The 26,108-nt window shown below is 31.7% G+C and overlaps 1 protein-coding gene across 2 annotated transcripts in view; it reads left to right on the top strand.

The window, feature by feature from the left end:
• The window catches only part of GNAT3 (G protein subunit alpha transducin 3), a 49,993-nt gene extending 24,907 nt beyond the window's left edge, over nucleotides 1-25,086 (top strand). For both annotated transcript variants that reach the window (XM_016159623.2, XM_036230297.1), the window contains exons 4-8: nucleotides 3,542-3,699; nucleotides 8,440-8,568; nucleotides 20,043-20,172; nucleotides 20,363-20,516; nucleotides 23,103-25,086. In XM_016159623.2, coding sequence (XP_016015109.1) covers nucleotides 3,542-3,699; nucleotides 8,440-8,568; nucleotides 20,043-20,172; nucleotides 20,363-20,516; nucleotides 23,103-23,293 — 762 coding nt within the window. In that variant the 3' untranslated portion in view covers nucleotides 23,294-25,086. The remainder of the gene's footprint in view (nucleotides 1-3,541; nucleotides 3,700-8,439; nucleotides 8,569-20,042; nucleotides 20,173-20,362; nucleotides 20,517-23,102) is intronic.
• Nucleotides 25,087-26,108: the final 1,022 nt, after the last annotated feature.

Genomic DNA, 26,108 nt, shown 5'->3' with positions numbered 1-26,108 from the left:
ACTAAACCAACATAAAAGAATGCTGAAAGTTATAACACTTTTATAACACAATTTGGGTGTTTTTGTGGTTATCTTTTACATAGCACCCTACGAAATGAATCCTCAAATCTAAACCAAAGAATATTAATTCCTCAAGATGTTCTATAGAAAAGTTTTGTGATCAAATCAGTCTCGGATACAAACATACATACTACTACAACTTCTTGAAAATTTGCAAACAATATTAGTATTCAAAGGCTCTGAAAATCTATTATAATAAACGTGCATTTTTAAATTGGCATTTTCCTCAAATTACTAGGTTAAGATATCCTTTCCTTCCTTTGATATATATGTTCTGAAATTTTTGGAAATATGACTCTAGGGTTTAGAATGAGTTTCATGAGGTTCTAGGACTACCTGAGGTTCTTAATATTAATGATGAAGTTTTGGGTAACTTGTAGAGAAAATATATATTTAGGTTTCTAAGCAACACAGTTCCAAAACTATGCAACTTAAAATGAGCCATTTAGAATTGCCACAATTCTCAAGCTTTACCAAATAAATCATAAGGAAATAAAATTTCTTCAGGATGCCACTCAACCCACCTTGAAGCTTTTTGAAAAATATGGAAAATTATTGGAGATCTCTTAAAGTTTCTCTAGAACCCATGGTATGAGCTAATTAGTATATTTATTTTATTGATTTACTCATTCAACAATATTTCAAGAACATTTCAAGAACATGTATTATGTATTAGGTTCTGTTTGCAACCTTAAGGATATAGAAATGAACAAAATAAATAAAATCTCCTTCAAGTGCAAACAGTCTAATATAAAAGTTAGAAAATAAAGAAATATGTACTATATAAGTAGTAAGTATTACAAAGAAAAATCAAGAAGGTAAGGAGCTAAATAAAGAATGAAAGGATGGGTGTCCATGAATGGCACCCCTGAGCAGGAGGTATTTGAGAAGAGACCTGAATGAAGTAGGAAGTGAGTGACAGGAAAGACATAAAGGAAACAGACAGACATGCAAATGCTCTAAAGTGGGGTCTTGGTGAGTTCAAGAAACAGTAAGGAGTCCAGTGCTTCTTGAGGAAAGAGAGAGAGGAACAGAGAGGGAAAGAGAAGGAAATAGGCGTGAAAAGTAAGACAGGAGTCAAAACATAGAGAGCCTTGTGAGCAATAGTAAGGGATTCGGGTTTTCTTTTGAGTCTGATGGAAAATTACTGGAGTTTTTTAAAATATAAGAGTAAGATAAGCAGTAGGAGTTCAGTTTTCAATCAATTTGGCTGTTTTGAGGAGACAACTACCTATACTACCTGTTAGTTTTGATTTATATATTTCTAAAATTCAAATTTAATTGGTGGGCCCAACCCATTAAACACATAACTTTTAATTCTTTGTATTACCACGTTAGTCTTTTAATAACTGTGGGAGAACTTCAAGAATTGAAATGTAGTACATGCAATAAGATATTATTTATGGTAAAACAAAACAAACAAACAAAAAACTGTATATTGCCAGAGATTCTTAACTCAAGTTTAACATTGACTCCCTTGGGAGATTTTTTTTTTTTTTTTTCAAATATCTTTGCAGAATCTGAAGCCCATAGATTCTAACTCATTTTGTTTGGGTTGAGGGTCTGGTATCAGCATTTTTAAGAAGTACCCCACATGTTATAATGTGCTGCCTGATTTGAAAGTCACTTTACCTATGAATGCAATAAACTAAAAAATAAAAATCTCGAAAGAAAAAACCAAACTGATAGGCTTGCTTGCATTTGGGGGAAAGTACTAGGATTGAAGTGTTAGTGAAAGAAGACTTAATGACATTTAAATGTTCAAGGTGAGTCTATATTCATAATATTTATACAAACAAAATGTATTTAAATTAAAAATAGAAAACTTTAAAGAGAAATGAAAAAGTATATTAGCTTGGTTTTAAAGATAAACTAACAAGTCATGTAATTTTTTCCTTTTAGGGACAAAACTGTTTAGGCAACTATTTCATTGCATCATTGCTCCTAAACGACATTTTAATAGTCTAAAGAGGCAACTGAGTAGATGCCAGCAAAAGTAACTCGATCATGTTTCTCTGGTTTTGCATTTCTTTCTCACATCCAACTAATCTGGAAGAAGGTTTTAAAATTAACCCTGTGCTAATGAAAAAAATAAAAATCAAGCCTTTGATTAGGGCTATTTAAAACTTTTGCCCTAATGGTCATTTTATCAATTTGATTTGGCAATTACATCTGAATGTGAAGAAAGGCGAAATATGATTTTTAATCTTAACAGAACCTCTAACACTGAGAGACATACCTTTAGTTGTTCATGCAAAGAGCAGATTTTCAATAAGACAGTGAAATAAACCTGTCACAATTTAAAATAATAATGAATTACATTGTATCAGAAAAGCGGCTAGTTCTTATTTGACATATTTCATTGGTAGTAACCTGACATTGCACAAAAGATATTTGGGTGTTACTCTTCTGATGCTTGTTGTGTTTACTGGTTTGGTAAATTAACCTCCTAGTTTTAGATTCCTCATTTGTAAAACTGAAATAATATAATGTCTATGTGACTGTTGTTGCAAGCATTGTGTGAGATATTGCATGTGCTAATTGTCTTGCAAATATAATAATATATGTACGAAAAAGTTAACCTTTGGAGTCTGACAACCAGAATATGGGCCTAGACTTCTTCATTTGCCTGGTTTAATATTATGGTCAATAATTATTCTGAAACTCAAATTCTTAATCTTAATTTTTTTGTCATAAAACTGTTTTGATTATTAGTTTAAATATGCTGTGGACTATATTATTTATTCAATATATTTTCATTTCTTTCTGCTCTTGTCAGTTTCAAACATATCATCAGGACTAAAATGACATTTGCTTTCTTTTCTTTATTTATGCTCCCTTTTCTCTTTTTTTAGTGAGCTTGACTTCTGCCCTATTGATTTGTTCCACAGGCATGCAATTAATAACACCTACATGTTCAAAACTTTGTGTGAATCAAAATATCACAAGTACTTATTAATATGATTATGAGAAGTACATGACAAATAATATTGAATATTAATTTTTTTAACTAGAGTTTTAGAGTATTGAGCTTTATTTGCCATTTTACTCTATTACTTGGTATTTTTATTTCCTGGAAAAAAATATAGCCATGATCAAAGAAAGACAATATGTCAGTTTAGATCATATTCATTACCCTTAGTAGTTTGACCCTCTGAGAGCTCAATGGACTTATACTAAAGCATTGCTAACTTTTTTGAGATCATATTCCAAAGTTAGTGATATATACCAAAATATCCTAATTTATCCATATAACTTTTCATAGTTTTTGCAATGGAAACCCCTTCTGGACATCATCTACCTACTATAAGGAACTTTAGTCCTATTAAGGTTAAGATATATTGATAGATGTTCAATGGACTTATTACCTAAAGAAATAAGATAAAAATCATCCAATTGAAATACTCTATTTAATATATATATATATATTTAATATATATACTTCACGTTTTAATCTTTCTCACAAATAATATTACCATAGGAAGATAAACAACGACTTTGTGTGATGGAAAATACCCTGGAAGATGGTTGCATGACTCCTGAACTGGCTGAGGTAATAAAAAGGCTATGGAGAGACCCAGGAATTCAGGCTTGCTTTGAAAGGTCATCTGAATACCAGCTCAACGACTCAGCAGCTTAGTAAGTGAATGCATTTTGGCAGGATTTTTAGCTGAAACATTTAAAATTAAGAATTATAACTTTATATACTCTACCTTTGATTTGTAGTCACATCAGAAAAGTAAATGGCTTTATATTTTATTATACTAAAATAAAAAGCAACTGAAAAAAATTAAAATGGTCAAAATGATGTAAATGAGATGTTAAAAAAAATATAACCAGGAAAACATTTTAAATAATTAATTTGAAAACTATTTACCTGAGAAGATTCATATGTTGTAAATGTATTCTCCCAATTAAAAAGAATTAATCACTTTGTACCATACTCAACATGAACAGACTGGTGACATGCACACTGAGATTTGAGGCTATACATTTCATCTCTATTCATGTTACTGAAATCATCTTCTAAAGTAATCTTACCGATGACACATGTTTTGGGGTTACATTGCTTTGATGAGCATGATGCAGAGCTCTAAAAGAAAGTTATTATTGATATTTAAAACATTTTTATATTGTGAAATTCCTTTCGAGTCTCAAGAAAGATTATATAATTTTCACAGCTAATATCATCCAGTTAGCAATTAACAGCCACAAGGAAACAAGGGGGTTGTGATACTGTTATAATTTCATTACAAAATGATTTAAAATTTTTATTTCAGCAAGTGTTTCTTAACTCACCCCATGGTTATATACCTATTAGCATGTGTGCACATGTTTGTAAATATCGTTTAATAACTTATTCTGTATTTCTATCCATGTATATGAATGTATAAAAGGTATAAATACAGTCCTTTTAATGAACCCCGAACAGAACATGCCAGTGGTACTTAAAAGTTCTAGGAAAAGATAAAAATAGTCTTCTGCTATTATTCATTTACATTCATTTTAAATTCCGAAACCCGATGGACACATTGCCCAGGAGGAAAGTCCTGCTCTTGTCTCTTTGATGAAGTAGAGAATAGTTATCACCCTGTGATTATATAAACTTGAATAACTTTTTGTAAGTGTCCCAGTGCCTAGCCACATTTTGTTACTAAGAGGGTTCTATGTATATAGAAAACATTGCTTTTCTATATGAACCATTGATAAAGGTGATTGCAATTAATAAGAAACTGAAATGAAGAATATTCTCATGAAATATTACTTTATCAAGTTTTGGGGAGTGAGGACGAAAAGACAGACAGCTGTAATTAGTTTTGGATACATATTATTGATAAAATATGATTTTCCCTTAAAATACTATAAAAATGTATTTATAATTATATTATCATTATGTTTATTAATTCTTTGCTCTTTGATAGCAAAAAATATTTCCATATTTTATGGTGAAAATAAGCAGATAAAATAACATTTTATTGTAATTTCTAGACTTTCTAATCTTCAGTTTTAGCTTTTTTCTTTGTTTTGACATATAAAATGTATTTAACACTGGGACTGTCATATTATAGATTCATATTAAAAGCATTTATCTGTTTTTTAAGTTAAACATGAGTACACAATATCTTTTTGCACCCATCTTGTGAATGTTGCCAATGTGGTAATGGTTTTGAACTGCCAGATTTGGTTTGCAGGACAGTAGAATAACAACAGGAAAGTTGAATCCCAACCCCTACCCCCACCCCACCCCCAACCTCAGTCCCATGTCTATGAAATGCTTTATATAAAATAAAATAAAAAATTAAATGTTAAACTTTTTTTTTACTCTTAGGGTTCTTCAAAGAAGATAAAATAAAAGCTTGCTAAAATAAATAGTTGAATGGCTATCATTTTGTTCCAAAAATTAACAACAGATTTTTCTCCAATACCAAATGACATTCACATTTTCAACTTGCAAATATATTATCAGATCAGTGTCATATCTATTTCTTATGCATTATATAAGACAAAGGAGAGGAGGGAGGGGAGGGAAGGGAGGGAGGAAGAGCGAAAGCGTGAAGGAAGAAGGGTAGGGAGTGGAGGGGAGGGGGGAAGAACATAAAAGAAAAGAAAAGAAGAAAAGAGGACGAGAAAGGAAGGAAAGGAAGGAAAGGAGGAGGAAGGAGGAAGGAAGGAAGGAGGGGGGGAAGGAAGGAAGGAATGAAGGGAAGGAAGGAAGGAAAGGAGAAGGAGGGAGAGGCGGGAGGGAGGGAGGGAGGGAGGGAGGGAGGGAGGGAGGGAGGAGGAGGGAGGAGGGCGGGAGGGAGGTAGGAGGGATGGGAGGGAGGAGGAGGGAGGGAGGTCGGTATGGAGGAGTTTGATTTATAGGATTTATTGGATATCTGTATGTGACTATGTGATTTAGTAGTTCGATGAGGATTAGAAATTTAGGTTAAATAGTATGGTAGAAAGGAGACTCACCTACTAAAAAATCCCTCACACCAACTCACAATCCCTCCTCCCTCTCTTCTCTCTCTCTCTCTCTCTCTCTCTCTCCCTCTCCCCTCTATCTCCCTCCCTCTCTCTCTCTCTCTCCCCTCTTTTCTATTTTTGGTGAAAGTGAGATGTTTATTATTCTCTCAAATGTAAAGACCCTTCAAGTTAAGGCTAACAGGTGAACCCTAATCAATGTAAAATAATTTCGTCCTTAAAACCTTACCAGTCTTTTACTATCTCTATTTAACAGTTGTTGGCAATGTAACATCTCCCTCTCACACACTCCCCGTAACTATTAGTAAACTGAAATAAAAGTGTCTAGCAAATAGAGTAAAGATTTTAATACCTCATGGTTTACTGACTGAGGCTGTCTAGTGTTCTATTTAAATTCCATATGCTTTGATTTAACATAAACTTCACGAGGAAAAATACTATTTTACAAGATCAGAAAAAGAATCAGATTTTTTTGTGATTTGAATTATATGTATATAGGGCCCCTGGTTTGGTTTAAGTTTTGGACCACAGGCTTTTGCATCAAAATCCTATATTTGTTTATTAAAATAAGCATTTATATGTAAATTTATCGCTCTTCTAAAGCTTCTGTTTTGCTTGAAATCATTCATACATGCAAATAAAAGTACATTAAAATGTGTCTTTACCAAAGCATTCATTTAGCTATCATTACAATAAATTTGATCTCTATCATGCAGGCATGTTTGTTTTGTGTTATTTTGTTTTTGTTTTGTTTTTGCTCCTGCATGAACCAACTGACCATCAGTATACATACCACATATGCAGACTTAATCAATAAAGAATTCACAAAGGAATTTGATTCACAAAATAGAAAATAGATACACTAAAATAAAAATTTAAAAAGAATATTCCCTAATATAATAAAACAACAGAAGTTTTCCTATACTTTTTTCTGATATATTTATATCTTGATGATTAGCATCCTCTTTCGAAAGAAAAATTCAACTTTATTAGGATAAAACATGGTGATAAATTTTCAAATTATACACACCAATGTTTCTAAAGTGTGATTATCTATTTATCTCTGGCCAAACTTCCTTTGGGGCACTGGCCTAGTCTTAGTTTATTTCAGCTTAATAGTGGAAATACCCTTCAAGAATATATACACTGCTATTAAATTTATTTTTTTAATATGATAATATAGCTTTGTCTTTTAAGGCATCATGCTAGGTCCTACAGCATAACAACCCTATAAGTTAGCTCCTAAAAAAATTCAACTTTTAAATAATAGTGAATATTCAGTTGGATTCTATCTCTCAAAATCTGTCTAAATGGATGTATGCCCATCATAGTTTTCATATTTAAGGTTCCGTGTAAATTTGGGTAATTATAATTTTGTCAGAAAAACCTTACCGGACTATTGCTATCTCTATTTAACATTTTCACAGAAATAGCTATATTGTTAAGCTACTAAAGCCTTTTTTAAAAAAGTCTAGAACCATGTTTTTCAACTTTTCTAATGCAATAAGATACTATTTTGGTCTAAAGACTTTATCTGCTTTCAGGAATGAAGCTAAGAGCAGAATTTTTCCTCTAATTTAATAGACTCTTATAGAGCACAGGCTTAATCACTTATTCCTGCCCCTCACCACTCCTAGATCCTGGGCTGAAAGAAAGTAGCATTCAGCCCTGTAACAGCAGGGCTTTTAAATATGGCTTTCAGGAAAGAGTAAGACACACTGATGCACTAATGGAAGAGAAGAGGAGGCAGGAGTAGCTAAATTCAGCTTTTTGTATCCAGGAGTGCTAGCTCAGGGTGGTTGAGCAATTTCATGAATTAGGTCCAGCATGGACCAGCAAGAATGTCAAACGGTTTTTGTTTGTTTGTTTGTTTTTATTGAGCTAACTGGATATAATCATGGCACTTAATAAAAATTGTTCAGAGTCCTAAGTTAAACAATCCATGGAGAAACAACACAAGAACTTTCGAATTACAATATTAAAAGCAATCACTCTTAAAATTCAAAGTGCCTAAAAACAAACAACAACATTTTGAGACTGGTTTAGTGACTACCATTACAAGGTAGGATTTTTTTGGATGATGAAAGTTCCATAACAATAACTTTTCTCTCAAACATCTATCTATACATCAGCAAATCTACCGTACAAATCTCATAAAATACAAGTAAGGTAATATTCATCTACCTACCTTTAAAAAAGACCCCATCCCCATCGGCCAGCTGTACTTAGAACTCTGCAACAATTTGGTCACCAAGCTCTTGTAATTTTGATGAGCAGAGTTTGAAAAGCACCAGTCTAGAGTTTAATAATTTTAATGGACCCTAAACAAAAAAATTTATTTTTACTAAATCCTGATATCTTCAAATGCAAAGTTAAAATATATATATGCTATTTTATTTTGATTTTTATTAGCTACCTTAATGATTTGGACAGAATAACAGCTCCTGGATATGTCCCCAACGAGCAAGATGTTCTACATTCTCGAGTGAAAACAACTGGGATCATTGAAACTCAATTCTCCTTTAAAGACTTGCATTTCAGGTATGATCAAATGTCTTTTCCAACTATCAATAGAAATATGCATCAGGCTCAATATTTCTTCACAGAGAAAAGCTCTAACCCATATTCAAATGCAGTGAACCCTTGGGCATGTTCACTAGGCCTCGTTTACTTTGAGTACCACTGCTCTTTATTACCCTCCTGTAGCCATGCACACCGTTCCTCATCCTGAACTTCCCTCCAGGAAAAACAACTCTATCTTGAGGAGGTGGGTGCTAAATTTTATTTTTCTTATATTTGAAACTGATATTCTACTTTGGAAAAAAAAGGAAATATATTTAAATAACATTTAAGCAACAGGTGCCAGGGATCCTATTTCATTTGCCTTTCCACTCTCGCATTTGCTTGAATATTCTTATTAATTTGTTTCCTTAATTTAAAATGCAAATAACTGAGAAGAGAATTATTTGAATGTGATACTAGTTACTGGAATAACAAGGTTTATTTTATAAGCATAAAATCTTAGTATGAAAATTAGTTTGTTATTTTCATTGCTGTTATATTATCAAAACCTTCTTAGAAATTCTATTGCAAAAGGACTCATTTACGATTCCAAGAAATAGAAATTCATACCATACTATTAGAAAACTTCCTTTGACACGTAAGTACCTGTCCCTATGAATCGTAGATAAGATGGACTATTAAACATTAAAACAGGTTCTAGATGTAACCGTTACTAAAGAAAAAAATCAGTAAAATATAATTAATAAAAGCATTCACGTATGCAAAATAGGAACATTTTTTAAAAGTAGAAAAACTAGAAAAAAGGTGATGGATTATTTGTATCAATTTTTGAGAAAAATTATTTCAATGGGATCAAAAGTTTGACTTTTTTAAGTAATAAAATTAGTGATACATAATATCTAATTAGAATAGTTACTATATAGATGGCCAGGATATTTTCAAGTTAATACAGAAAAAACTTCTTCAAAATTTATCATAAATTTCAAGCCCACAAATAGTTAATTTTCTGAAAGGTGAATCAAAGATCAAACCTGTATAAAGGGACTGCAAAGACTGGGATCGGCATCCCTTCTTGGTGATATAAGCAGTTTGTCTTCAGTCCTGATCTTTGATCCAGTTTCTGGGGTTTTCCTTTGGGAGCCCAAGTCCAATGGCTTCTCCTTTCTGCCCCTCCTAAGTTTGCCAAAGAGTTTTTGGCACATTCTATTTTCTTTCTTACTCTCCTTTCTCCTCTCGAAATTTCTCATTGTAATATAGACTAGAAACCAAGTGTGGGCCTTGAGCTTAGCCCTAACAAGTTTCCAGTCTGAGTTCTTCATTAATTAGTAGCAATAGTTGAGGAACAAAGTTGCCTTTTCTTTACTTGTCTGAGTTTGTTGTAAAGATTAGATGAAATAAAGTCCTGGCAGAAAGTTAAAACTTGATGTTAGCTTATCTCACATAAGCTAATGAATTTTCTAGATCTTAGATTGTCTGGATTATAAACCGGTTTTCAAAATTAATGTCACATATTAAACACCTAGAAGCTCACAACCCCGTCATTCTCTGTAACACCAACAAATTTAGTATCTTCTCATAAATAGTCGCTGTCATAAATTATTATTATTTTTTTTTGTATAACTGTTCCTCAAATATTCCAAGCCTTAGAACATTTGTACTTGCTGTTCTCTTTGCTTGAAATGCTCTGACCTTGGATCTCTGCAAGGACTGGCTCATTCTGATCATTAAGTCCTCAAACCAAATGCTATCTCCTCAGGGATTTTTGACCATCTCAACTATTAATCATCCTTGCTTCCTTGCCACTATTACACCCAGTAGTGTTCTGGTAAACATATAAGAACAGACTTGCAGGAGCAGGAAGAAGGAGAAAGGCTGATTTGTGGCCCTTAATGATTCCCTTGCTGTAAATTTCCTGACAATGGTCAATTTTACCCTACCAACGTCATGTCATTAAATGTAGAGTTGAGAAGAAATGCAAACAAACCGCTCTTGCTAGCTATAACAATGTGAGCTGGTGCCATTACACCATTGATATATCACATTTTTTTTCTCTTTTTTAAAAACTTACTAATATATGAATTGCCTTGTTTCTTTATCATTTTGCTCTTTTGTTTCTGTTTTTGCCTGATATATTCTGAGCTCCAGAAGGCCAGGGACCATATCAGTTTACAGTTCTATCTTCTGGGATTATCACTATGGCTAACACAGAGTAGGCATACAGTCAGTTCTTGCTGAATGAATAAATGTACTATGCCAAACACTCTATGGACATGATCATTATACCCTCACTGTAACATGATGAACAGGACATTGCTATCTTTATGTAGGATAAAGAATAAAAAAATGGAGGCTAAAATGAGGTGAAAGATTTACCCAAGATCATACATAGAAGTGCTAGAGATGTGATTAGGATGCACAAATCTCTAATTTCAAAGATCACACACTTCCTACACCACATATCACTGACGAGCTATAGGTAAATTAGGTGGAAATAATTCTTTTTCTATAGAGTAGGTGCTTCTTCCAATGTTGTTGGTCATTCATAATTCTCTTCAGAGAGAAAAGAGAAGGTGGAATAAAATTAATGGCAGCTTTTTAAAGAGATATCTTTGAGTTGGCAAGACTCTCTCGGACTTCATATCTGTGGTTCTAAAACCAGGGTGTATAATGAATGATTGCCAATGAACACATGAAATCTCAGAAATAATGTGTGTTTTTTTTAAGTTAAACTATTGTTTTGAAGATATTATTTTCCTCATAATAGGCCTCTTCAAATTAGACCTCTAGACCTCTATTGTCGCATGATCATTTTCCTGTTCTTTTGTTGTTCTGTGTTTAATTTTGTGAGGCATTGTTTTAAGTCATATAGGTAAGAGTTCTCCTATTCTATTTTCATATACTGCTGGCCCTTATGAATGAATGAGAAAGATCTTGCTAATTCTCTATTACAGTATCAATGTCAAAAGGTAAAATGTTTATGAGTTGGATTGTGAAGCCCAGTTAACATTTATTTTGGTGTAACATTTTTCACACTACTCAACTGCTACCTCTTTGCCATCCACAAAGGTTTTGAGGTCTTTTGCTTTTTTAATAGGTTTTGCTTTCTTTCTTACTCATGAGGGTATGTTATAAAAAGCATCTTCTACGAAGAAGAGAATAAAGGAAATTTCTCTAAAAATTTTAAACAGTAAAGTTTTAAAAATGTTTAAATTTTACTATAAAATATAAAAATCGCAGTTACAGGTTTTCTTATGGAACTCTTTAAAACTGTTTAAATACGTTTTTTAGTTTAGTCACAGAGATTCAGATATATTAATCCATGAAATTTTCACAGTTAAATTACCTTTTGGGGGGAAATGCTAAATGGTATTAACCAAAGCATACAGGTTTTTGTAGTGTAAAACTCGGTAGTATTTCAATATAGGAAGTATAAAAATAACATAACTCCCAACTTCATTTCAGTAAATGCTCAGGTATTAAAATATATTACATTAGCATTGATTTGTATTCACATAGCATAAATCATTCCATAACTATTTAAAACTAAAGACTTAATTTACATATTAAACTAGAGAACTCTAGAATTTTAAACAGGAACTTCAAAATGAAAATTTTTTTCTGCCAATGTACTGTATCACCTTTATGCATCACCTAATTTAATGGAAATTAACTTAGAATTCTTATCAAACCAGTACTCTGTCAAATCGATAAAATAAATTATCCTTACAAATGTTAAAGCACTATGTAAATAAAAATACAATGCAAATGTGAGTCCTTTTATTGTTATAAAATAAATCCTCAGAAAGAAGAACTTACAGATTTACAAGGACTTATCAAACAATTATAGAGTAGTCACTTTCTCCCTAATTGCTTCATGATTATAAAAACAGAATTGAAAGGATGTAAAGCTATATTGGAGCCAAGGAAAAGAGGTCAGCAAATATTACAACATAGAGCTTTAGATTTTGTAAATTTAACATAATTATTTTTCAAAAACATTTGAGTGAATATGATATAAAATTAATTATAATTTTCCTGAATTTGAAGTTGAATCATGTGCACTGTATTCATTTCTATGGGGTAGGAGTTATCTCAGCTCAGGAGTGAGTCTGGGGTCTTCCCAGCAGCTAAATCTCAACTTTGCTTTGTTATTCTCTATTAGGTCTCATAGAGCAATAACTCATGCACACTATCTGTTTCTGGTATACTCATGGTTAATATTACCAAAATAATAATCTATATAACATAATGTATAATTTGATGGAATTTACTTTAATGACTTTATGAATTATATTATTCAATAATTAGGGAATTATCTAGAGGGCATGTTAAGTTCCAAACACACACACACACACACACACACACACACACACACACGCGCGCGTGCACACACACACGCGCGTGCGCACACACACACATGCACGTACACATACACATTCTTAGTAGAAAGTATATAATAGTATTAACAATTATGGAAGTTTAGAGACTCTGACTCCCTTAAGGTTGTAAGTCATTTGACTTTGTTTTTTAACCACAATTAATGGATTTAGAATGTACTTCGGATCTGCAACTATCTATCCTTATTTTTAGAATTGGGCACAATAGAAAGATTTGATGAGGCCATTTTGCTATGGTTACGTAGTGATGACACAGATCCACCTATTGGCCTTGTCATGTGTAGCCATATTAAGAAGCTATACCAATTGTGATACAGCCAAATATCTTAAATAAACTCTATTCAATATAATAGTTTAAAATAAATTTCTACTGAGATTAGATTGTATTTTCTGCGGTCAAATAAATGAAGATGTAAGAAGTTATGATTTTCCCAAGAGAGTCACATGCTTATAGAATGAGTGAAGACATCTAACAAATCAACTGCAATACCATTGTTGATTTTTAGCTATCCTTGATTATGTAATAATTTTTCAAGCACTATAAGGGGCAGATTATTTAATAATCTATTCTAATATGAAGTATGAATAATCATGTGATAAATATTTAGCCAACTGTTTATCATAAACCTGTAAAATTTGACAGCTTTCTTAATTGTTTAAAATAGACCATAAACTCGACTGTCCAGTCAACTGTTTAATATAAAACCATAAAATTCTAATGACTTGTCTTATATTAATGCTATGGGCAATTTAAATGATAATTAATGTTCAGCTGTCACTTAAAAGCCTGGTTGGTCAATTTTTAGATGCATCATACATTTCAGGCATTTAAAAAGTTTATTTTAATTTAAGAATTCTAAATAATCAAACTTAATAAGGGAATATGTATTACAAAACAACAACAACATCCCTTTGCCCAAAATGAGGATGCAAGTTCCATTGAATAACATTAAGGTGTTCTGGTTACCTTAACTATAGAGGGAATTAAGGGTATTTAAACTGGATCACATGCTCATTCACCTTGTTAATCATATAGATTTGACCAAACCAAATGTACATCAGCAAATACATATGTTTTTCTCTAGTTTCTCTTTTTATTTTTCACAGAATGGCCATGATGGAATATGCACACATACACACTCATGTTTAAATACTTCAGTGAAATTTGTAAAATATATACTTACTTTGGGAATCTCCAAATTGTTGCAATAGGATGTAATGCTTTACGGCTCTAAAATAAGCCCAAAATTAAAATGCAGAAGAACCACCAAAATGAAAAGAGATGTATGAAAAATCAATTACTACAACAGCAGCTAAACAAAATGTAACTTTTTTTAGATCTAACAGAATATCCAAGAGAATCAATATTAAAGCAAAATTCCAGACACTGGTCTGATTTGCTAATGAGCATTTCAGTTCAATAATGCTTTTATTACTAGAAACCCCCAGGAAAAAAATTAATTAAAAAACTATCAACAAGAGAGAAATAAGATTATTCTCTCTGAGGTAAATATTTGGCCACCACGCAGGGAATCTGAACAGTTATCCAAAGTAACTTTAAGAATAGTCTCAGATTTTCAAAATTCGAATATAATCTTTTTTGAAGATATAAATGTGGATAAAGGAAGAAAATATCAATCAGAATGAATGGATATAGGTTTGTTGGCCATAAAAGCAGAGAAAAAGGGGCTCAAAGTGATTGCTAGCTGGGCTAACCCAAGCCCTGTTTAATGGAAAAAACTTAGTTAAGGTATCTTGGAATTTGGTTCCTACTGCATCATCACCCTTACTGTGGAATTACTGTTGGGCTCCATTAGTACAAATAGTCCATTCGTCTAGGGACCTTTGACCTGGTTCCATGATTAGTTAGCTCTCCGTTATCAGATAACCACTATGGAAGCAAATCATGAGGAAAAGATTAGAGGTAGAAAGAAAACAAGAATTATGGAGGTTCTTAGATGTTAGAATATGGTATATGGAAGTACAAGGGGTGGTTTTAGTTTGAAAAGCCCACCGGAGTTTAAACCTAGTGATATATACAGCATCCTCAACTCACCAAGTTAATCAACAAGTTAATGCATCTTAGTTCAATCACAGTATCGCATTTCTTTGTCAACAAATGATGCATCGTATGTTCAACACATAGAATCCAGACAGTCTACATTATTCCCAATAAATGAATGGAATAAACCCCTCGGAAAGGGGAGAATTAAGTTTGTGCCCTATGACCTGTCTGACAACTCATAGAACTACTGTTTGACCTGGAGGAAGAAGGATAGATTCCACAGCAAAGATAATTACAATTCATTTGATGAGAGTCTGAGAGCTAACTGTAGAAACTATGTACTCCTTGGGGATCTCTGGTCTAAGTAAGTTGGTTTAAATTTAATGAGATTACCAACAAAGCTTAACAACTGTTATAGCATAACCACCATTTCTACAGAACCTATCATGGCACCTGGCACATAGCAAGCTCTACAAATATTAGTTGAATTAATGAGCTTTGTGCTAGTTTCTTAAAGGGCTCAACTAAAAGATAAAAATACTAATCATATATACCTTATAGTTTATGGCAATGTTTAAATGAGTTAAGTGTTATAGGAGCCTTATTCCTGGCAAATAGTAAACCGTTATTGGTTGTGTTATATTAAGATTAAAACATTACAATTCATGATGTGAAAATTGATAGGGGAAATAAAAGTCATTTTTTTAACTATTTCCTTTTCTCCCACATTTTATCATTTATTTCAGTATTAGTAATTTCAGTAAAGCGATAGATAAAACTCTTTTTTCAAAGTTAAAAAAAAAAAAGACAAATTATTTTTATTGGTTAACAAAACACTAACTAAAAATTAAAGGTTTGAATACACTTTTTATCCTTGATTCCATAAGAATGTTGCACTGATACTTAAAATTTAATTTTTTGGCTAACTTTCACATAATATAAGCTTGAAGTCAAAACTCTGTTCTCTTCTATTTATTTTGCAAGTCTGAAACTGCAGAGAGTTTTAAAATTAGCAGCACATATAATATTCTCTATTAACACAATTTAAATTTCCAAACCACATAACTATTGAACTCTTAAGTATTATCTTGAATATTATGAGCATCTTCCCTTTTGATCTACTACTGAATGAAGTAATTCTGCATTGCTATCTATCTATCTATCTATCTATCTATCTATCTATCTATCAACCATCTATCAATCATCTATCATCTATATGTGTATCTGTTCTCTACTTAGTTTATATGTGAAAATGTGAAGTAGTAGAGAAGTACAATGCATTGTACTTTCAATTATCTTCAATAAGTCAGCCAACTGACATTCATTACCTCAAGTGTAGTTATTACCTAATAAAGTCTCTTTATAGTTTAGATGCTTCTTGGTAAGATCTTTTGGTTAAACAGTTACATAAGCCCCATAATTTCTTTCTTTGCCTCTAGTCTCCTCCTCATCAATGCTATCTTCTGGACTTAGATCAAAGTAACCTAACATAATAAACAAAAATAAATCTCTCCTAGTCTCCCATTGACTGCAATGTAAACTCTAATCTTCTCATATAATATGAAAGACCCAGTAGATATATTTCTTGCACCTCAGGCTTATCCTTGCCTGATCAACTTCTTTGCTCTTGCTGTTTCCTCTGTTGTCTCCACCTGGAACATTATTCTCTAGATTCCACTTTGCTCGGTCCCTCAAACCTAATTTTCTCAAGTTTTTATACAATTAATATTTTCTGCAGTTTCTAATTACATCATTTCAAAATCATAACCCACCTCTACACTTACTATTATATCTGGATATCTTAAGTATATTCACATATAAACACACACCACTTCCGCCATCACCACCAGATTAGAAACTTCTTGAGGTTAAATCTCTAATGCCTGGCATGATCAATAAATATTTGATGAATAAATGAATAATTATCAGGCCATATACCTCAATGTTTTACCTTAAGCTTCATGTTTCCAAAAATAAAAATTATTTGCTTACCCTAAACATACCATGTTCTCTCATTCCTTGATGACTTGCGCAGGCACTTTACATAAAAGTACCCCTCCATCCTATTAACATGGAATGTATTTATTTAGCAAATATTTATTGCATGTTTGTTATGTGTCAGACATAGTGCCTCACACTGGGAATATAGCCATCACTAATACAGAAAATGTCTCTGCCCTCATGAGGCCACTATTCTATTGGAGAGATAATAGATGTTAAATGTAAAAAATAAACAAACTGGATAAAATTGATTGTGACAATTACTATTAAGGAAATAAAGAGAGAATGATACAATTAGGAAAGTAAATAAGGGATGTGGAGAGACTTCTTAGTAAAGGAGATATTAATGCTAAGACTTGTTAATTTGTGAAAGAAGTGTTATATAAGGAAAAGGGGAATTGTTTCAAATGTAAAGAAGACAGGCTGTGCAAAAGTCCTGAAATAGAAAAAAAAGATTTATATTAAAGGACTGAAAGAATGGCCTTGTGATTGGATTATATGAAAAAGAGGAAAGTGGTATGAATTAAACTTGGAAAGGTAAACAAGAAAAATAGCTAGAGCCTTAGTGGTAGTCAACAAGTTTGTATTTAATTCTAAGGGGGGAAAAAGAAGTCATTGAGAAGTTATAGAACTCTTTCAGTAGCCCTGGTGAGAAATGTTGGTGCCTTATACAAGAGAAGAGGAATCGGAAAGAAGTAGATGAATTAAACACTTTGGATGTGTTCTCTGTGGAGGATAAGGGAAAGAGATGTACTAAAAATTTAGCTCCCAGTTTCTATACTGAGTTGCTATGTCCACAAAGGTGCCTTTTACCAAAATACAATAACAAAAAGGGCCAAATTTTCAAACACCTCCTCTGAGTAAGTTTCATGATCCCTCAGGCTTACTTACATCTTTCTCTGGGCTCACATTCTACCTTGCATATTAGGATATTTATTAATATTATAACAAAGTATTTGATTTCTTCTCTACAATACAGAAAGCTCTTTGAAGATACTGACCATATCTTTTCATGTTTGTGTCAGTAGACCTAGTGCATGTCTAATACATAGAATACAAAAAAAATAATTATTTTCTAAAAATTTTTATTCAATTTATTTAAACTAAAAAAACAAAAACTAAAGTTCATTGTTACTTTCATTCCTACCCACTGTCTCTTACAACCACCAATCTCTTCTCTATATCTATAAGGTTGGATTTGTTTTCTTGCTTTTAGATTTCACATATAAGAACAAATCATATAGTATTTGCCCTTTCCCTGACTTATTTAACTTAGCATAATGCTCTCATGGTCCATCCATGTTATTGCAAATGGTAAGATTTTGTTCTTTTTTCTAGCTGAATAATATTCCATTGTGTGTGTGTGTGGGTATGTGTTAACACACATATATCCATTCATCTATCAATGAATAATTAGGTTGCTCTTGTACTCTGGCTATTGTAAACATTGCTCCAATGAACATGGGAATACATATATCTTTTTAAATTAGTGTTTTCTTTGAATAAATACCAAGAAGTGGAATTGTTGAGTAATATAGTAGCTCTATTTTTAATTTTTTGAGGAAACTTCACAATGTTTTCCATAGTGACTGCATAAATTTACATTCCCACTAATGGTGCACAAGGGTTCTCTTTTCTCCACATTCTCACCAACACTCTTATTTGTTGTTTGTTTGTTGATAATAGCCATTCTAACAAGTATGAGGTGATAGCTCATTGTGATTTTGATTTGCATTTCCCTGTGGATTGGTGATGTTGTGCATCTTTTCATGTACTTGTTACCCATCTGTCTTCTTTGGAAAAAATGTCTATTCAGACCTCTGCCCATTTCTAATTGGATTTTTTTTTCCTGCTGTCTAGTTGTGTGATTTCTTCGTATATTTTAGATATTAACCCTTTAGCAGATATATGATTATATGATTTGCAATTATTTTCTCCCATTCATTAGGTTGCTTTTTCATTTTGTTGATGGTTTTTTTATTTTATTTTATTTTATTTTATTTATTTTATTTTTTTATTTTATTAGTTTTGCTGTACAAAGCTTTTGAATTCAACGTAGTCTCACTTGTTTATTTCTGCTCTTGGTGTCAGATTTTAAAAAATAACCATCAAGACCTATGTCAAAGAGCTTGTTATCTATGTTTCCTTCTAGGAGTTTTATGGTTTTAGGTCTTACATTCAAGTCTTTGATCCATCTTGAGTTATATTTTTGTTCATGGTGTAAGACAGTGGCCCAGTTTTATTCTTTTTCATGTGGTCGTCCAACTTTCCCAACACCATTTATTGAAGAGACTGTCCATTCTCCATTATATATTCTTGGTTCCTTTGTCATAAATCAATTGACCATATATGTGTGGGTTTATTTCTGGACTCTCTAGTCTGTTCTGTTTTGTCTGTGTTTCTGTTTTTATGCCAATATCATACATAATGCCTCCAGTTTGTTCTTCTTTCTCAAAACTATTTTGACTATCCAGAGTCTTTTGTTGTTCCATACAAATTTTAGAAATTTTTGTTCTATTTCTGTGAATATTACCATTGGAATTTTGATAGAGATTAATTACATTGAATCTGTACATTGCTTTGGGTAGTATGGACAGTTTAATAATATTAATTCTTCCCATTTATGATTAATTCAAATAATTATTTAAATAAAAAGAATGAACGTAGGAAGAGCTAAGAAAGAGCCACTATCTTACACCATGAACAAAAGAATCATAGTATTAGAACTATAACAACTTCCAGTCTTCTTACAGATTCTGTCAATTTAAGACCATATGTAGCCTTTAACCTAAATTTCTTAAGGCGAACAAGTTTCATCCTAAAACTCTAAACTGCTTTAAATTTTTCAGGTGCTCAAAGTCATTGTGTGAATTATTTTACTCTAGTCTACATAAATTTTTAAAAAGATGAAATTCCTTTTTTTAGTGCTTGATCTTCAAATTGGCCAAAAAAGATTGATTTTATAATCAAGAAAAATCAAAAGAATACCATTTAAAGATATGAGAGCATTCATTATTTATAAATCTTAATATGAATTATGGGGACTATTTTTAAGATTCATTCTTCTATTCTTTTGATTTTTTTTAAAGAATGTTCGATGTAGGTGGACAGAGATCTGAGAGAAAGAAGTGGATTCACTGCTTTGAAGGTGTTACGTGCATTATATTTTGTGCTGCACTCAGTGCCTACGACATGGTCCTAGTGGAAGATGAAGAAGTGGTAAGTCTGAAAGGAAAATAAGGCCAGGGTGATAGACAAGGGTTTATGGTTTCCAATATTACTACCACATTTTCCAAATCAATTAAGGCCTTCCAAAGATAGCTAATATTTCTAGATTCTTATTTATAATGCCTGACAGTAGTATTTTGCAAATAATAATACTACGTATTTTCATCTTTTAAACAAACAGAACAGAATGCATGAAAGCCTTCACCTGTTCAACAGTATCTGTAATCACAAGTATTTTACGACCACCTCCATTGTTCTATTTCTCAATAAAAAAGATCTCTTTCAAGAAAAAGTAACCAAAGTGCATCTTAGTATCTGCTTTCCAGAGTACACTGGTAAGGTTATTTTTTCTTTAGTTACGTAGTAGTAAATTATTGTATAGGTATATATTTTTTGTCTGGATTTTGACATATAATATTTATCAGGTTGAGACGTGATAATTTTTTGAGTCATGTGTATGATCTAAAAAGTAGGGAATCTTACAAGTAAAGAAGAAAACTTCTCTATACTCCGCATTAAAACAAAGCTCTAATGAGTAAATGGGATGTGATTAGATAGATCAGGGTTGCTGTTCTAGATATGAAATGACATTGCAAACTATGATTTTAAAAGTTACAAAAAGAATGCAAATTTTATTTCAAATTGGCATTTTAAATATATTGTCTAATGAAACCTTTTAATGCTGTATTTGATCTCAGTGGCTCTTCAAAGTCTGAATTAAGTTTCCAGAGGTAGCACGAACAAATTTGAAAACAGTGATATCTTGTTTCTGTCCAGTTTTCCTAGGTCTTAGAGTTTTAGTGCTGATCCTGTTAATCAATGACTATATATTTCAGGTTCTATAGAAAGATTGTTTTTTCGTCAGAGACTTTTTTTTTTTTAGTAAATAGTTATATGCTCTGTTGTTAATGAAATTGTGTAAAATGAAAATATTTATGATTTAAACTCATATACAAGCCAAATTTCACTACTTAGATACATGGATAGCCCAAATGTTATTAAGAGTATGCCATTCTGCCAAAATAGGTATATGTGCTGATCTATAATTAGTGCTTGTATCTTTCCTCTATATAAATGTTAATTCAAATATCAGATTTATCATGTGATTAAATATAATGACTTTATATTGAAAGTTTCAAATTAAATATAGACTCATAATTAAGGTTTATATGTTTTCTTTTAACTATTAGAATTTATTTCTTAGAGCAGTTTTTAGTTTAGAAAAGAAAATACAAAATTTCCATATATTCCCCCTCTCAGTTCAGCTTCCACAGTTTCTCCTATAATTAACACCTTGCACTCGTGTGGTATATTTGTTACAATTGATGAACAGTTATTGGTATATTATTAACGAAAGTCAGTAGTTTGCATTAGGGTTAAATTTGTGTTATAGGGTTATATGTTTCTACTGCTTTTGCCAAATGCATGTCATGTATCCACTATTACAGTATTATACAAAATAGTTTCACTGCCCTAAAAATCCCTGTACTCCACCCGTTCGTGCTGTCCCCTCACCTCCAACCCCTAGCAAACACTGATCTTTTCACTGTTTCCATAATTTTTCCCTTTCCAGAATGTCATATATCTGCAATCATACAGTATGTGGTATTTTTTTAACATCGTTCACTTTTCAATTTTGAATGCGGTATACTTTTAAATGTCTTCCACGTCTTTTCATAGATAGATAGCTCATTTCTTTTTATTGTTGAATAATATTCTGTTTCATAAACAAACTAGTTTATTTATCCTTTTACCTATTGAAAAATATCTTGGTTGCTTCTAATTTTTGGTAGTTATAAATAAAACTGCTATAAACATCCATGTACAGTTTTTATGCAGATACAACTTTTTGTGGAAATACCTAAGAGCATGAGTTCTGGATTGCATAATAAGACTATATTCGGCTTTGTAAGAAATCACCAAACTGCCTTCCATTTTAGCCATGCTACAATATTTTGATGATTGTCTCTCATGGAATTTTTCTCCCAGTAACAATAAAATGGGAATAAAATTATCTACCTGGAAAATTTTTATGCTATTGCCCTAGTGTGTGTTAGCTCCCTCCTAAGCATATTCTGTTATAAAGCCTGTCATCAGATCCCTTTTAGCTGCCTTGCATTTTTTTGTCATCCTATTTTATTTCTGTCTTTCCCCAACTGATCAATTGTATATTCTGCTACTAGTCTAAACCTTGTCAAGTACAGCCTTCATTGACTTTTTATTTAACTCTACTGAAACATCAGTCAATAATAGTTCTCTACATAGTCTTACATATCTTACCTCACCTACTTTGGTGCGTTGGCAACTCAGTCCATGATCGGGCTCATACCATCTGTTCTACAATTCCTCTAAAAATCTTTGATTTCCCTTTGACTAGATTCTCCTAAGTGTATATTTACTTCTTAACCCTATCCTCAAGTCTAGTATTACAGGCTACTCTCACTCACTTTTGGTTTTCACTCATACTACTTCTTTCTCTCTTCTAGCTATTCTGCAAAGTCCAGCTCAATTACATCTCATTTTGTAATTCATTCACCTATAATTTCTATTATTTTCTTCATTTAGTTCATATTAAAATGTACACACCCACATATACATATACATATACATGTGCAGCCCTTGTCATGTAAAATAAGCTTTATTACTCACTTCGTTGCATAAATATGTCAGTATTTCTACTGTATTGTGAGTTTTTTTTATGACAAGGTTAAATTTTAGCCACCTGAAGCTCTCAGTGGGGTAAGCATAGTTCTAAGCACAAAATAGGTGTTGCATAAATCCCAGATAATTGACCATTGCCAATACTAATTTTCCTATACAGAGTACATCAAATAGCAGCTCACAAAGTAAAATCCTAAAACATATTTATAATTTTATTTTTAATGAAATTAATGTTTACTATTTTATTATTTTTTAACAAGGGCCAAATACATTTGAAGATGCAGGAAACTACATTAAGAACCAGTTTCTAGACCTGAATTTAAGAAAAGAAGATAAGGAAATTTATTCTCACATGACCTGCGCTACAGATACCCAAAATGTCAAGTTTGTGTTTGATGCAGTTACAGATATAATAATCAAAGAGAATCTGAAAGACTGTGGGCTTTTCTAATCCATCCTTTTTTTCTTTCATTCTTGCTAATGTACATTTTTAAGATATAAAAGGAAAGGTGCTATGTGATGTATTTAGTTTTAATAAATGTTAACTTATCCATAAATATAACTAGTGTTATAAAGCAAAAAGTTTTCAAACTAAGTTTTAATGTATTGTCACCTGTATCCAACTAGTTTCCATTTCTCTGGGACATTGAGGATGGGAGTGTCTTTGATAGCCTCAGTTCTGAAAACATACATTTTGGTAATGCTATACTAGTACATATCACTGACACCGAATTTGCTTAGAAATACATTTCTACATTGTGGTCTATTTTTAATCAAGAACAATAAAAAATGCAAAGCAATCTATATTATTTCCATTGGCTAGATATTGAGTGACATTCATTTTTTTTTTTTGATAATGTAACTGTGCCTGTACTGTCGAGACTATTCAAAGATGATACATGTGGTGTTTTATTGGTCAATTACTTCTATTACACCACCTGCAAATAAAATGTTCACTATACGAGTACTTGTTATTGGGAAATTATATATGCAAAAAAATGTGCAATTTTATCTGCTCCTTTTTTCCTTAGAAAATATCATTAATGTTGAATTTACCTTTAGAATTGAGGATTTCAATGATCTATTTTTTTGTACCAACCTAGTTGAAAACAAGGGACCATGTATAGCAGAGTAAACAGTGTATGCCTGTTCAGGCTGAACAAGAATTCCCCAAGCACTCATTTCTCACATTGTATTCCAGAGCAGCAAGGAATGTTATTACAATTGATAATTTGGGGTCGATTCTAGACTGCAAGAGAGAAAAATAATTTAGTGTCTTAGCACTAGTTTTGTGAATAAGAAATGGAAAGAGTAATTAGAGTTTTGTTTTGTTTTCTTAGAAGAAAAACATTGAGCTTCTCTATTAGTACTGTAGGGTTCATTGTAAATGTTACACAGTATGCTTAATGGATAAAGCCTCCTTTTTAGAAGCTAATTTGGTGCCTTACAAGCCAAATCATATTATGTATGAACAGAAAAAGAACTTTCTTTTTTTAAAACATGTACCATTTACAACATATACTTTTCAAGCATGTCTCAATATCGTTTACTCTCAACACTTGAAGAAGGTGATATAGGTCAAAATTGTGGATCAAGGCATAAGATTTAGAACTACTCCAAAAAGGAAGGGAGTTAATTAGCTTTTTATATTCTAGATGAGACAAAGGAAGTATAAATTAATCAATTTGCCAATCTGTAGCTCAGGTTGATTTAGGGTAGCTCTGTGTAAGTGTCACTATTTCATTGTTCTGTAACATTTCCTTTCTAAACACATAAGAATGATCACTATTTAGTAAGTTACCTTAACTAGAGTGTCTCTGGATTTATTTTCAAAAATGTGAAAGGAGCTATAAATAAATTTGTCAAATAAAAGTTATAATAAAAAATTAGTTTGAAATTCCTTTGGTAAATATAAATTATTAAGGAGCCTATGATACCAAAGGCAAAAGAAAAAGCATAAGAAAATATTTCATTCAGGCATTCAATAAAATGTTTTGGCTAAGACTCAGTATCTATATGACAACAACCTAACATTTGCTAGGAGATTTTCAATGCTGTGAGATTTTAAATTAGGATTACAAATGCTATCATTTCATTCATTGCTTTGTCTTTTTCTCCTACTCTAACTTATTTTTCTCCTTCAGTGTGAGAAAAATTTTCCAGAAAAGAGTAAGATATTTTTTGAAATACTGCTATTATTATTATTTATATTTCAACTCTCACATTTAAAATTCTTCTTTTAGATACCATAAGTGGAAAGGGTGGAGTAAGAAATGGTTTGATTTGTTTTTTAAAATGTATAGCTCATTTCAATTGGCACAAAAAAAAATTGGCAGATGTCAATATTTATTTGTGAAATAATTGTTTTTTGAGAACTTTAAAAAATATGTTAAATGACCAAACTAACATTAGTGTAAGCTTGGATTATTAAAACAAACAACTTAAATTTCTTCCAATCCTGTAATTAAAATTAAAGAAAAAACTTTTTCTTCAAAAGAAAAAAGTTGCTATGCTGAACCATAAATTTAAATTAAGTAGAGAAATGTTTAATAGAGAATATATAAAATAGATGTTTGCATTTTTTTTAATGATTGCACTCCTTAAAATTGAGTTTATTTCTGATTTTATTTCTAAAATTTTTTAGTGAAAAAAAGGCTGGAGTAGATGCACAGAATTTGGGGCTAATTAAAAAAAAGCAACAAAATGTAAAATATGGGAAGCTATACTTTAGCATGAAGAAACTAGCACTGAGACCAGCTATGTTAAAGTTGCTTAGAATTGAAACACCTGTTTAATTGAAAATTCAACCTTTTAATTATATAGCTAAGGTTCTTGCTTTTATGATGTCTAAAAGAAGCAGTCTTAGTCTTTGTCCCTCAAAATTTAGATATGAATATACTGACATTTTCCTTTCCTTTTTTAGTATTTTTATTATTTTTTTTTATTATAGTGACATTGGTTAACAAAATCCAATTTCAGGTGTACAATTTAACAGTAGATATTTTCCTTTTCTGTAATTTAAAGTTTCTTTTCCTGACTCAAAATGTTCCCAAATCACGCTTATTTTAGACTTTTAACACTCCCAACTCATTCATTTCTAAGATTTGTACAATTAATTTGTAGACACACTGCACACCTTAGCAATCATGATACTGGTTTTTATCTAAAAGGCTCATTAACAACTAGTCTTTGCAAAGTTTTTCCAGAAGCATGAACTGGTCAGTAGATAAGTCTTTGCATCTTGTGATTTAGTGACTAGAGAGTTA

This window comes from Rousettus aegyptiacus, unplaced genomic scaffold (genome assembly GCF_014176215.1).
Source record: "Rousettus aegyptiacus isolate mRouAeg1 unplaced genomic scaffold, mRouAeg1.p scaffold_m13_p_13, whole genome shotgun sequence".
NCBI lineage: Eukaryota > Metazoa > Chordata > Mammalia > Chiroptera > Pteropodidae > Rousettus > Rousettus aegyptiacus.
This window is presented reverse-complemented; position numbering and strand designations above follow the sequence as displayed.